At 55.1% G+C, this 12500-nt stretch overlaps 1 protein-coding gene across 1 annotated transcript in view; it reads right to left on the reverse strand.

The window, feature by feature from the left end:
• The window catches only part of tyro3 (TYRO3 protein tyrosine kinase), a 46602-nt gene that overhangs the window by 19846 nt on the left and 14256 nt on the right, over positions 1-12500 (reverse strand). Inside the window, exons 5-8 of the mRNA XM_055157935.1 lie at positions 11616-11702; positions 3738-3853; positions 2440-2623; positions 2214-2356 (exon numbers count right to left, since the gene is read on the reverse strand). Coding sequence (XP_055013910.1) covers positions 2214-2356; positions 2440-2623; positions 3738-3853; positions 11616-11702 — 530 coding nt within the window. The remainder of the gene's footprint in view (positions 1-2213; positions 2357-2439; positions 2624-3737; positions 3854-11615; positions 11703-12500) is intronic.

Genomic DNA, 12500 nt, shown 5'->3' on the forward strand with positions numbered 1-12500 from the left:
GTGCTGTCAGGTGTGTGTACAGGTGTGTGTACAGGTGCGTGTACAGGTGCGTGTACAGGTGTGTGTACAGGTGTGTGACAGGTGCAGTCAGGTGTGTGTACAGGTGTGTGACAGGTGCAGTCAGGTGTGTGTCAGGTGTGTCAGGTGTGTGTACAGGTGTGTGTACAGGTGCGTGTCAGGTGCGTGTCAGGTGTGTGTACAGGTGTGTGTGTCAGGTGTGTGTGTCAGGTGTGCGTCAGGTGCGGTCAGGTGCAGTCAGGTGTGTGTCAGGTGCAGTCAGGTGTGTGTCAGGTGCGGTCAGGTGTGTGTCAGGTGCAGTCAGGTGTGTGTACATTTGCGTGTCAGGTGTGTGTACAGGTGCGTGTCAGGTGCGTGTTCAGGTGTGTGTACAGGTGTGTGTCAGGTGTGTGTCAGGTGTGTGTACAGGTGTGTGTTCAGGTGTGTGTCAGGTGTGTGTCAGGTGTGTGTTCAGGTGCGTGTACAGGTGCGTGTCAGGTGCGTGGTCAGGTGTGTCAGGTGCGGTCAGGTGTGTGTCAGGTGTGTGTGTGTGTCAGGTGTGTGTACAGGTGTGTGTACAGGTGTGGTCAGGTGTGTGTACAGGTGTGGTCAGGTGTGTGTACAGGTGTGGTCAGGTGTGTGTCAGGTGCGTGTACAGGTGTGTGTACAGGTGTGTGTTCAGGTGTGTGTTCAGGTGTGTGTCAGGTGTGTGTTCAGGTGTGTGTACTGGTGTGTGTACAGGTGTGTGTCAGGTGTGTGTGTCAGGTGCTGTCAGGTGTGTGTACAGGTGCGTGTACAGGTGCGTGTACAGGTGTGTGTCAGGTGTGTGTGTCAGGTGCTGTCAGGTGTGTGTACAGGTGCGTGTACAGGTGTGTGTTCAGGTGCGTGTACAGGTGTGTGTACAGGTGTGTGTCAGGTGTGTGTGTCAGGTGCTGTCAGGTGTGTGTACAGGTGCGTGTACAGGTGCGTGTACAGGTGCGTGTGTTCAGGTGTGTGTCAGGTGTGTGTTCAGGTGTGTGTACAGGTGTGTGTACAGGTGTGTGTACAGGTGTGTGTCAGGTGTGCGTCAGGTGCAGTCAGGTGTGTGTCAGGTGTGTGTCAGGTGTGTGTACAGTTGTGTGTCAGGTGTGTGTCAGGTGTGTGTACAGGTGTGTGTACAGGTGTGTGTACAGGTGTGTGTCAGGTGTGTGTCAGGTGTGGCAGGTGTGTGTCAGTGTCAGGTGTGTGTCAGGTGTGTGTCAGGTGCAGTGGTGTGTGTCAGGTGTGTGTCAGGTGTGTGTCAGGTGTGTGACAGGTGTGTGTACAGGTGTGTGTTCAGGTGTGTGTGTCAGGTGTGTGTACAGGAGTGTGTACAGGTGTGTGTGTCAGGTGCAGTCAGGTGTGTGTGTCAGGTGTGTGTACAGGTGTGTGTACAGGTGTGTGTCAGGTGTGTCAGTCAGTGTGTGTCAGGTGTGTGTACAGGTGTGTACAGGTGTGTGTTCAGGTGTGTGTCAGGTGTGCAGTGCAGTGTCAGGTGTGTGTCAGGTGTGTGTACAGGTGTGTGTCAGGTGTGTGTCAGGTGTGTGTACAGGTGTGTGTTCAGGTGTGTGTCAGGTGTGTGTCAGGTGCAGTCAGGTGTGTGTCAGGTGTGTGTACAGGTGTGTGTACAGGTGTGTGTCAGGTGTGTGTCAGGTGTGCGTCAGATGCAGTCAGGTGTGTGTCAGGTGTGTGTACAGGTGTGTGTCAGGTGTGTGTACAGGTGCAGTCAGGTGTGTGTCAGGTGCAGTCAGGTGTGTGTCAGGTGTGTGTACAGGTGTGTGTACAGGTGTGTGTTCAGGTGTGTGTCAGGTGTGTGTCAGGTGTGTGTACAGGTGTGTGTCAGGTGTGTGTCAGGTGCAGTCAGGTGTGTGTCAGGTGTGTGTACAGGTGTGTGTACAGGTGTGTGTTCAGGTGTGTGTCAGGTGTGTGTCAGGTGTGTGTACAGGTGTGCAGGTGTGTGGTGTGTGTCAGGTGTGTGTGGTCAGGTGCAGTCAGGTGTGTGTCAGGTGTGTGTACAGGTGTGTGTACAGGTGTGTGTCAGGTGTGTGTACAGGTGTGTGTACAGGTGTGTGTCAGGTGTGTGTCAGGTGTGTGTCAGGTGTGTGTCAGGTGTGTGTACAGGTGTGTGTCAGGTGTGTGTCAGGTGTGTGTCAGGTGTGTGTCAGGTGCAGTCAGGTGTGTGTCAGGTGCGCTCCTGCCTGTGTCTCTGAGCCCAGGCTCCATTGGACTTTATAGGCCTGGAGTTTCCCCTGCAGCTCGTTCTCCTGCAGCCCCGCCCACCGCAGGGTCAGCTGACTCTCCGACAGGTCAAAGGTCAGGTTCCTCGGAGCCACCATCGGGACTAAAACAACAAGACCTGGTTTAGTCCTGGTTTAGACCTGGTCCAGTCCCGGTCCAGTCCCAGTCCCAGTCCTGGTCCAGTACCGGACTCTGGGGTGGTGAAGTTGATCCAGTCCGAGTCCGGGGATGGTCCGAGCTGGTTGGTGCAGGAGACTCTGAGGCTGTAGACCGAGTGAGACCTGAGTCCAGAGACCGAGACCCTGTGAGGAGGAACCAGGACCCGGACCCGGACCGGACCAGAGACCGGAGCAGAGGCCGGACCAGAGACCTGCAGGTGAGACAGGTGAGTGTCAGGTGCAGGACCTGGGTTGTGGTTTGTGGTTCAGATCTTTGTGTCCACATGGAACAAAAACTGACTCAAAGTTCAAACTCTTCTGTGTCAGGAGAAAAACTAAAGGTCTAGTCCTGGTTCAGTCCTGGTTCAGTCCTGGTTCAGTCCTGGTTCAGTCCTGGTTCAGTCCTGGTTTAGACCTGGTTTAGACCTGGTTTAGACCTGGTTCAGTCCTGGTTTAGACCTGGTTTAGACCTGGTTTAGTCTTGGTTTTCATTCTTCAGCCCCAAACACGTGGCTCTGACCTTAAATGTCTCATAATCCTCGGCTCTCTGACCTGGAGATGTTCACCTGAAAACTACCACTTCATGACATCACAAGGTGTTTTCAGGTCTGGACGGTGCCGGTGTCAGTTCCTGCTCAAAGTTCTTACAATGAACGAGCTGCGTTCCAACGTTTAAGTGAAACGTGAAGATCGTCCACAGATTTACCAACGAAAAAAACTACGACCCAACGAAAGAAGAAAAACAAACATCAAACCAGAGACGAACATCTGTGTGGAGGAACATCTGTGTGTGGAGGAACATCTGTGTGTGGAGGAACATCTGTGTGTGGAGGAACATCTGTGTGTGGAGGAACATCTGTGTGGAGGAACATCTGTGTGTGGAGGAACATCTGTGTGTGGAGGAACATCTGTTTGGAGGAACGTCATCGGTCGAACACAGACACAGTAAATATTTGTTCTCGTTCTCTGGCCACGGCTCGATCTTCTGTCTCTTGTTTCTCCTCCACGTTCCTCACACACGTTTTATTTGGTTATTTTCCAGTGTGACTCGAGGAACCTGCTCAGGTCCACCGAGTCCTCACGCCTCAGAAAAAAACACTTTTACTCGTTTCCTGTTGGGAACAAATGTTGGGTTCCTGAACGTTCTGGTTTTGGTGTGAACTCGACGGTTTGAGTTTTGTTGCAGGAACCGACACAGACATGAATCTGACGACCTGAAAACTCTGAAGAACGTCTGGAGCTTTGGAGGTGATGATGAATAATAAAGAATTACTCAAACACCAGGATGAAACAGGAGGTCAGGAGGTCAGGGGTCAGGAGGAGTACCTGGATGGAGCAGGAGGTCAGGGGGGAGTAGCCGCTGAAGCCCGGGGTCCAGGACACGGTGACGTTGTTCTCCTCGAGGTTCTCCACCTTCAGAAGCACCGGAGCCGACGGAAGAACTGAATAAAAACACAAGAGAAGAGGAGGGGTTAAAGAGGCACTGTGGAACTTTTTCTGTCAGAGAGTCAGAACAATATTTAGAGCTTCTGTTGGGGCTCAGGTCGGACTCGGGTCGGACTGGGACTTGATGGCGTCAGATGATTCCTGTCTCAAGTGTGTCCGGTGTGTGCAGCGTGTCCAGTGTCTCCAGTGTGTCCAGTGTCTCCGGTGTGTCCAGTGTCTCCGGTGTGTCCAGGGTGTCCAGTGTGTCCAGTGTCTCCGGTGTGTCCATTGTGTCCAGTGTCTCCGGTGTGTCCAGTGTCTCCAGTGTGTCCAGTGTGTCCAGTGTCTCCGGTGTGTCCATTGTGTCCAGTGTCTCCGGTGTGTCCAGTGTCTGTCCGGTGTGTCCGGTGTGTCCAGTGTGTCCAGTGTCTGTCCGGTGTGTGTCCAGTTGTGTCCAGTGTCTCCAGTGTGTGTCCAGTGTCCAGTGTCTCAGTGTGTCCAGTGTGTCCAGTGTCTGTCCGGTGTGTCCCAGTGTGTGTCCAGTGTCCAGTCCGGTGTGTCCAGTGTCCTCGGTGTGTCCGGTGTGTGTCCAGTGTCCCGGTGTGTCCAGTGTGTGTCCAGTGTCTCCGGTGTGTCCAGTGTCTCCAGTGTCTCCGGTGTGTCCAGTGTGTCCAGTGTCTCCGGTGTGTCCAGTGTGTCCAGTGTCTCCAGTGTGTCCAGTGTCTCCAGTGTGTCCAGTGTCTCCGGTGTGTCCAGTGTGTCCAGTGTCTCCGGTGTGTCCATTGTGTCCAGTGTCTCCGGTGTGTCCAGTGTCTCCGGTGTGTCCAGTGTGTGTCCAGTGTCTGTCCGGTGTGTCCAGGTGTGTCCAGTGTGTCCAGTGTCTCCGGTGTGTCCATTGTGTCCAGTGTCTCAGGTGTGTCCAGTGTCTCCAGTGTGTCCAGTGTGTCCAGTGTCTCCGTGTGTCCAGTGTCCCAGTGTGTCCAGTGTCCAGTGTCTCCGGTGTGTCCAGTGTCCAGTCCAGTGTGTGTCCAGTGTGTCCAGTGTGTCCAGTGTCTCCGGTGTGTCCAGGTGTGTGTCCAGTGTCTCCGTGTGTCCAGTGTGTGTCCAGTGTCTCCGTGTGTGTCCGTGTGTCCAGTGTGTCCAGTGTCCCAGTGTGTCCAGTGTGTCCAGTGTGTCCAGTGTGTCCAGTGTCTGTCCAGTGTCTCCGTGTCCAGTGTGTGTGTCCAGTGTGTCCAGTGTGTCCAGTGTCTCAGTGTGTCCAGTGTCTCCAGTGTGTGTGTCCAGTGTGTCCAGTGTCTCCGGTGTGTCCATGTGTGTGTCCAGTGTGTCCAGTGTGTCCAGTGTCTCCGGTGTGTCCAGTGTCCGGTGTGTCCAGTGTGTCCAGGTGTGTCCGGTGTGTCCAGTGTGTCTGTCCAGGTGTGTCCGGTGTCTCCGGTGTGTCCGGTGTCCAGTGTCCGGTGTGTCCGGTGTGTCCGGTGTCCGGTGTGTCCGGTGTGTCCAGGTGTGTCCGGTGTGTCCGGTGTGTCCGGTGTGTCCAGTGTGTCCAGTGTGTCCGTGTGTCCAGTGTGTCCAGTGTGTCCGTGTGTCCGGTGTGTCCAGTGTCCTTTGTGTCCAGTGTGTCCAGTGTCTCCGGTGTGTCCGGTGTGTCCAGTGTGTCCAGTCCAGTGTCTCCGGTGTGTCCAGTGTGTCCGTGTCCAGTGTGTCCAGTGTGTCCAGTGTGTCCAGTGTGTCCAGTGTCCAGTGTCTCCAGTGTCTCCAGTGTGTCCGGTGTGTCCAGTGTCTCCGGTGTGTCCTTTGTGTCCAGTGTCTCCGGTGTGTCCAGTGTGTCCAGTGTCTCCGGTGTGTCCAGTGTCCAGTGTCTCCGGTGTGTCCAGTGTCTCCGGTGTGTCCAGTGTGTGTCCAGTGTGTCCAGTGTGTCCAGTGTGTGTGTCCAGTGTCTCCAGTGTGTCCGTGTGTCCAGTGTGTCCCGGTGTGTCCCGTGTGTCCAGTGTCTCCGGTGTGTCCAGTGTGTCCCAGTGTGTCCCAGTGTGTCCAGTGTCTCCAGTGTGTCCAGTGTGTCCAGTCCAGTGTGTCCGGTGTGTCCAGTGTCTCCGGTGTGTGTCCAGTGTGTCCAGTGTGTGTCCAGTGTCTCCGGTGTGTGTCCAGTGTCTCCGGTGTGTGTGTCCAGTGTCTCCGGTGTGTCCAGGTGTGTCTCCGGTGTGTCCAGGTGTGTCCGGTGTCTCCGGTGTGTCCAGTGTGTCCAGTGTCAGTGTGTGTGTCCAGTGTGTCCAGTGTCCGGTGTCCAGTTTGTCCAGTGTCTCCGTGTGTCCAGTGTGTGTCCAGTGTGTGTGTCCGGTGTGTCCAGTGTCTCCAGTGTCCGGTCCGGTGTGTCCAGTGTCTCGGTGTGTCCAGTGTCTCCAGTGTCTCCGGTGTGTCCAGTGTGTCCAGTGTGTGTCCAGTGTGTCCAGTGTCTCCGTCCAGGTGTGTCCAGTGTGTCCAGTGTGTCTGTCCAGTGTCCAGTGTCCGGTGTGTCCAGTGTCTCCGGTGTGTCCGGTGTGTCCAGTGTCTCCGTGTGTGTGCCAGTGTGTCCAGTGTCTCCGTGTGTCCAGTGTGTCCAGTGTGTGTCCAGTGTCTCCGGTGTGTCCAGTGTGTCTCCGGTGTGTCCAGTGTGTCCAGGTGTGTCCAGTGTGTCCAGTGTCTCCGTCCAGTGTCTCCGTCCAGTGTGTCCAGTGTCCCAGTGTGTCCAGTGTCTCCGGGTGTGTCCAGTGTCTCCGTGTGTGTCCAGTGTGTGTGTCCAGTGTGTCCGGTGTGTCCAGTGTGTCCGTGTCCAGTGTGTCCGGTGTCCAGTGTCTCCGGTGTGTCCAGTGTGTCCGTTGTGTCCAGTGTGTCCAGTGTGTCCAGTGTCTCAGTGTGTCCAGTGTGTCCAGTGTCCGTGTCCAGTGTCCGGTCTGTCCAGTGTGTGTCCAGTGTGTCCAGTGTGTCCGTGTGTCCAGTGTCTCAGTGTCTCCGTGTCTCCAGTGTGTGTGTCCAGTGTCTCCGGTGTCCAGTGTCTCCGTGTCCAGTGTGTGTGTGTGTCCAGTGTGGTCCAGTGTCTCCGGTGGTGTCCAGTGTGTCCAGTGTGTCCAGTGTGTGTTTCCAGTGTGTCTGTGTCCAGTGTGTCCAGTGTCTCCAGTGTGTCCAGTGTCCAGTGTGTCCAGTGTGTCCAGTGTGTCCAGTGTGTGTCCAGGTGTGTCCGTGTGTCCGGTGTGTCCAGTGTGTCCAGTGTGTGTGTCCAGTGTGTCCAGTGTGTGTCCAGTGTGTGTGTCCAGTGTGTCCGGTGTGTCCGGTGTGTCCAGTGTGTCCAGTGTGTCTCGGTGTGTCCAGTGTGTCCAGTGTCTCCGGTGTGTGTGTCTCAGTGTCTCCAGTGTGTGTGTCCAGTGTGTGTCCAGGTGTCCAGTGTCCAGTGTCTCCGGTGTGTCCAGTGTCCGGTGTGTCCAGGTCTCCGTGTCCAGTGTGTCCAGTGTGTCCAGTGTGTCCAGTGTGTCCGGTGTGTCCAGTGTCTCCGGTCCAGTGTCCAGTGTGTCCAGTGTGTCCAGTCCCGTGTGTGTGTCCAGTGTCCAGTCCAGTGTGTGTCCAGTGTGTCCAGGTGTGTGTCCAGTGTGTGTGTGTCCAGTGTGCTGTCCAGTGTCTCCAGTGTGTGTCCAGTGTCTGTCCAGGTGTGTCCAGTGTCCAGTCCAGTGTCCAGTGTGTCCAGTGTGTCCAGTGTGTCCAGTGTGTCTCCGGTGTGTCCAGTGTCCGTGTGTCCAGTGTGTCCAGTGTCTCCGTGTGTGTCCGGTGTGGTCCAGTGTGTGTCCAGTGTGTCCAGGTGTGTCGTGTCCAGTGTCCAGTCCAGTGTCCGTGTCCGTGTGTCCAGTCCAGTGTGTCCAGTGTCCAGTCCAGTGTCCAGTGTCTCCGGTGTGTCTCCAGTGTGTCCAGGTCTCCGTGTCCAGTGTCTCCGGTGTGTCCAGTGTCTCCGTCCAGTGTGTCCTCCAGTGTGTGTGTCCAGTGTGTCCGGTGTGTCCAGTGTGTCCAGTGTCTCCGGTGTGTCCGGTGTGTCCAGTGTCTCCGGTGTGTCCAGTGTCTCCGGTGTGTCCAGTGTCTCCGTGTGTCCAGTGTCTCCGGTGTGTCCAGTGTCTCCGGTGTGTCCAGTGTGTCCAGTGTGTCCAGTGTGTCCAGTGTCTCCAGTGTGTCCGGTGTGTCCAGTGTGTGTCCAGGTGTCTCCGGTGTGTCCAGTGTCTCCGGTGTGTCCAGTGTGTCCAGTGTGTCTCCCGGTGTGTCCAGTCCAGTGTGTCCAGGTGTGTCCGTGTGTCTCGTGTGTCCAGTGTCTCCGTGTGTCCAGTGTGTCCGTGTGTGTCCAGTGTCTCTGTGTCCAGGTGTGTCCAGTGTGTGTGTCCAGTGTGTCCAGTGTGTCCAGTGTGTCTCCAGTGTGTGTCCAGTGTCTCCGGTGTGTCCAGTGTCTCTGGTGTGTCCAGTGTGTCCAGTGTCTCCGGTGTGTCCAGGTCTCGTGTGTCCAGTGTCTCCGGTGTGTCCGGTGTCTGTCTCCGGTGTGTCCAGTGTTGTCCAGTGTGTGTCCAGTGTGTCCAGTGTGTCCAGTGTGTCCAGTGTCCAGTGTGTCCAGTGTCTCCAGTGTCTCCAGTGTGTCCGGTGTGTCCAGTGTGTCCGGTGTGTCCAGTGTCTCCGGTGTGTCCGGTGTGTCCGGTGTGTCCAGTGTCTCCGGTGTGTCCAGTGTCTCCGGTGTGTCCGGTGTCTCCGGTGTGTCCAGGGTGTCCAGTGTCTCCGGTGTGTCCAGTGTCTCCGGTGTATCCAGTGTGTCCAGTGTCCAGTGTCTCCGGTGTGTCCAGTGTCTCCAGTGGTCTCGGTGTCCAGTGTCTCCAGTGTGTCCAGTGTCTCCGGTGTGTCCAGTGTCTCCGGTGTGTCCGGTGTCTCTGGTGTGTCCAGTGTCTCCGGTGTGTCCAGTGTGTCCAGTGTGTCCAGTGTCTCCGGTGTGTCCAGTTGTGTCTCCGGTGTGTCCAGGGTGTCCAGTGTGTCCAGTGTGTCCAGTGTCTCCGGTGTCTCCGGTGTCTCCGTTTGTCCAGGTGTGTCCGGTGTGTCCGGTGTGTCCAGTGTCTCCGGTGTGTCCAGTGTGTCCGATGTGTCCAGTGTCTCCGGTGTGTGTCCGGTGTGTGTCCGGTGTGTCCGGTGTGTCCAGTGTCTCCGGTGTGTCCAGTGTGTCCAGTGTCTCTGGTGTGTCCAATGTCTCCAGTGTCTCCAGTGTCTCCAGTGTCTCCGGTGTGTCCAGTGTGTCCAGTGTGTCCAGTGTCTCTGGTGTGTCCAGTGTCTCCGGTGTGTCCAGTGTCTCCAGTGTCTCTGGTGTGTCCAGTGTCTCCGGTGTGTCCAGTGTCTCCGGTGTGTCCAGTGTGTCCAGTGTCTCCAGTGTGTCCAGTGTCTCCAGTGTGTCCAGTGTGTCCGGTGTCCCCAGTGTGTCCAGTGTCTCCGGTGTGTCCAGTGTGTCCAGTGTCTCCGGTGTGTCCAGGGTGTCCAGTGTGTCCATTGTCTCCGGTGTGTCCAGTGTGTCCGGTGTGTCCAGTGTGTCCGGTGTGTCCAGTGTGTCCAGTGTGTCCAGTGTCTCCGGTGTGTCCAGTGTGTCCAGTGTGTCCAGTGTGTCCAGTGTCTCCGGTGTGTCCAGTGTGTCCAGTGTCTCCGGTGTGTCCGGTGTGTCCGGTGTGTCCGGTGTGTCCGGTGTGTCCAGTGTCTCCGGTGTGTCCATTGTGTCCAGTGTCTCCGGTGTGTCCAGTGTGTCCGGTGTGTCCGGTGTGTCCAGTGTGTCCGTGTCCGTGTGTCCAGTGTCCAGTGTCTCCGGTGTGTGTCCAGTGTCTCCGTGTGTCCAGTGTCCAGTGTCCAGTGTCTCCGGTGTGTCCAGTGTGTCCAGTGTCCCAGTGTGTCCAGGGTGTCCAGTGTGTCCATGTCTCCGGTGTGTCCAGTGTGTCCGGTGTGTCCAGTGTGTCCAGTGTGTCCAGTGTGTCCGGTGTGTCCGGTGTGTCCGGTGTGTCCGGTGTGTCCGGTGTGTCCGGTGTGTCCAGTGTGTCCAGTGTCTCCGGTGTCCAGTGTGTCCGGTGTGTCCAGGTGTGTCCGGTGTGTCCAGTGTCCAGTGTCTCCGGTGTGTCCAGTGTGTCCAGTGTCTCCGGTGTGTCCAGTGTGTCCGGTGTGTCCGGTGTGTCGAGTGTCTCCGGTGTGTCCAGTGTCTCCGGTGTGTCCAGTGTCTCCGGTGTGTCCAGTGTCTCCGGTGTGTCCAGGTGTGTCCAGTGTCTCCGGTGTGTCCAGTGTCCAGTGTCTCCGGTGTGTCCAGTGTGTCCGGTGTGTCCAGTGTCTCCGGTGTGTCCAGTGTCTCCGGTGTCTCCAGTGTGTCCAGTGTGTCCAGTGTGTCCAGTGTGTCCAGTGTGTCCAGTGTGTGTGTCCAGTGTGTGTCCAGTGTGTCCAGTGTGTCCAGTGTCCAGTGTGTGTGTCCAGTGTGTCCAGTGTCTCCAGTGTGTCCAGTGTGTGTCCGGTGTGTCCAGTGTGTCCAGTGTGTCCGTGTGTCCGGTGTGTCCAGTGTCCGGTCCAGTGTCTCCGGTGTGTCCAGTGTGTCCAGTGTGTCCAGTGTGTCCAGTGTCTCCGGTGTGTCCAGTGTGTCCAGTGTGTCCAGTGTCCAGTGTGTGTCCAGTGTGTCCCAGTGTGTCCAGTGTCCAGTGTCCCAGTGTCCAGTGTCCAGTGTGTCCAGTGTGTCCAGTGTGTCCAGTGTGTCCAGTGTGTCCAGTGTGTCCAGTGTGTCCAGTGTGTCCGGTGTGTCCAGTGTGTCCAGTGTCTCCGGTGTGTCCAGTGTGTCCAGTGTGTCCAGTGTGTCCAGTGTGTCCAGTGTGTCCAGTGTGTCCCGGTGTGTCCAGTGTGTGTGTCCAGTGTGTCCAGTGTGTCCAGGTGTGTCCCAGTGTGTCCAGTGTGTCCAGTGTGTGTGTCCAGGTGTGTCCAGTGTGTCCAGTGTCCGGTCCAGTGTCCAGTGTGTCCAGTGTCTCCAGTGTCTCCGGTGTGTCCAGTGTGTCCGTGTGTGTGTCCAGTGTGTCCAGTGTCTCCGGTGTGTCCAGTGTGTCCAGTGTCTCCGGTGTGTCCAGTGTGTCCGGTGTCTCCGGTGTGTCCGGTGTCTCCGGTGTGTGTGTCCGTGTGTCCAGTGTGTCCGTGTGTCCAGTGTGTCCGGTGTGTCCAGTGTCTCCGGTGTGTCCAGTGTGTCCAGTGTGTCCAGTGTGTCCAGTGTCTCCAGTGTGTCCAGTATGTCCAGTGTGTGTGTGACTCTTGTGTGTCAAAGTTCAGATTCTGCTCTTCTAGTTTTGATCCAAACTGTTTTTATTATTTGTGAAATGTGAAGCAAAACTTCAGATCCAGGACTTTTAAAGCCCCCTGCACACAGACCTCTGATGTGTGTATGTGTGTATGTGTGTGTGTGTGTGTATGTGTATGTGTATGTGTGTGTGTAGTGCCCCCTGCACACAGACCTCTGATGTGTGTATGTGTGTATGTGTGTGTGTGTGTGTGTATGTGTGTATGTGTGTATATGTGTGTGTGTAGTGCCCCCTGCACACAGACCTCTGATGTGTGTATGTGTGTATGTGTGTGTGTGTGTGTATGTGTGTATGTGTATGTGTGTATATGTGTGTGTGTAGTGCCCCCTGCACACAGACCTCTGATGTGTGTATGTGAGTGTGTGTGTGTGTATGTGTGTATATGTGTGTATGTGTGTATATGTGTGTATGTGTGTAGTGCCCCCTGCACACAGACCTTTGATGTGCACGGTCCCCGTCCTGGACACAGAAACCCCTCGAGAGTTTTTGGCTTCACAGTAAAACTTGACGCTGCTGTTCACTCCTGAAACAAAAAAACACATTCACTTTTCAACTTTTCAACTTTTCAACATTTAAACTTTTCAACCTGAATCCATTTTTACATTTGAATCATAATAAAGTTTAGTTTGAGTGAAGTCTGATCTGTTCAGTGCCGATGTGAGAAACTCCAGAAGACAAACACACGTCTCAAAGTAACAGTGACTCCTGCAGAACCTGAACCAGAACCAGAACCAGGACTCGTGTGGACTTTAAACCGCTCTGTGACCTGATGTTTGTCGTGTGGATTTGAGCTCCAGATGTTCAGATGGAGAAATGTTCCTCCTGAATCGTGTGTCTTTATTATTGAAATAAAAGTTTCTTCTGTTTGTCTTTTTCTGTCGTCGTCCATCACGACTCAGAGACACGTCCAGTTTTTATCACTGTGAACGTTTGTGCACATGAACCACACACACACACACACACACACGCACACACACACACACCCACATACACATATACACACATATACACACACACACACACACACACATACACATATACACACACACACACACATATATACACACACACACACACACACCCACATACACATATACACACACACACACACATATATACACACACACACACATATACACACACATATACACACACATACACACACACACACATACACACACATATACACACACATATACACACACACACACACACACACACACATATACACACACACACACACACACACACACACACATATACACACACACACATATACACACACACACACACACACACACACACATCATGGGATGCGGTG

Source organism: Boleophthalmus pectinirostris, unplaced genomic scaffold (assembly GCF_026225935.1).
Source record: "Boleophthalmus pectinirostris isolate CB_2022bp ecotype Guang Dong unplaced genomic scaffold, ASM2622593v1 HiC_scaffold_10, whole genome shotgun sequence".
NCBI lineage: Eukaryota > Metazoa > Chordata > Actinopteri > Gobiiformes > Gobiidae > Boleophthalmus > Boleophthalmus pectinirostris.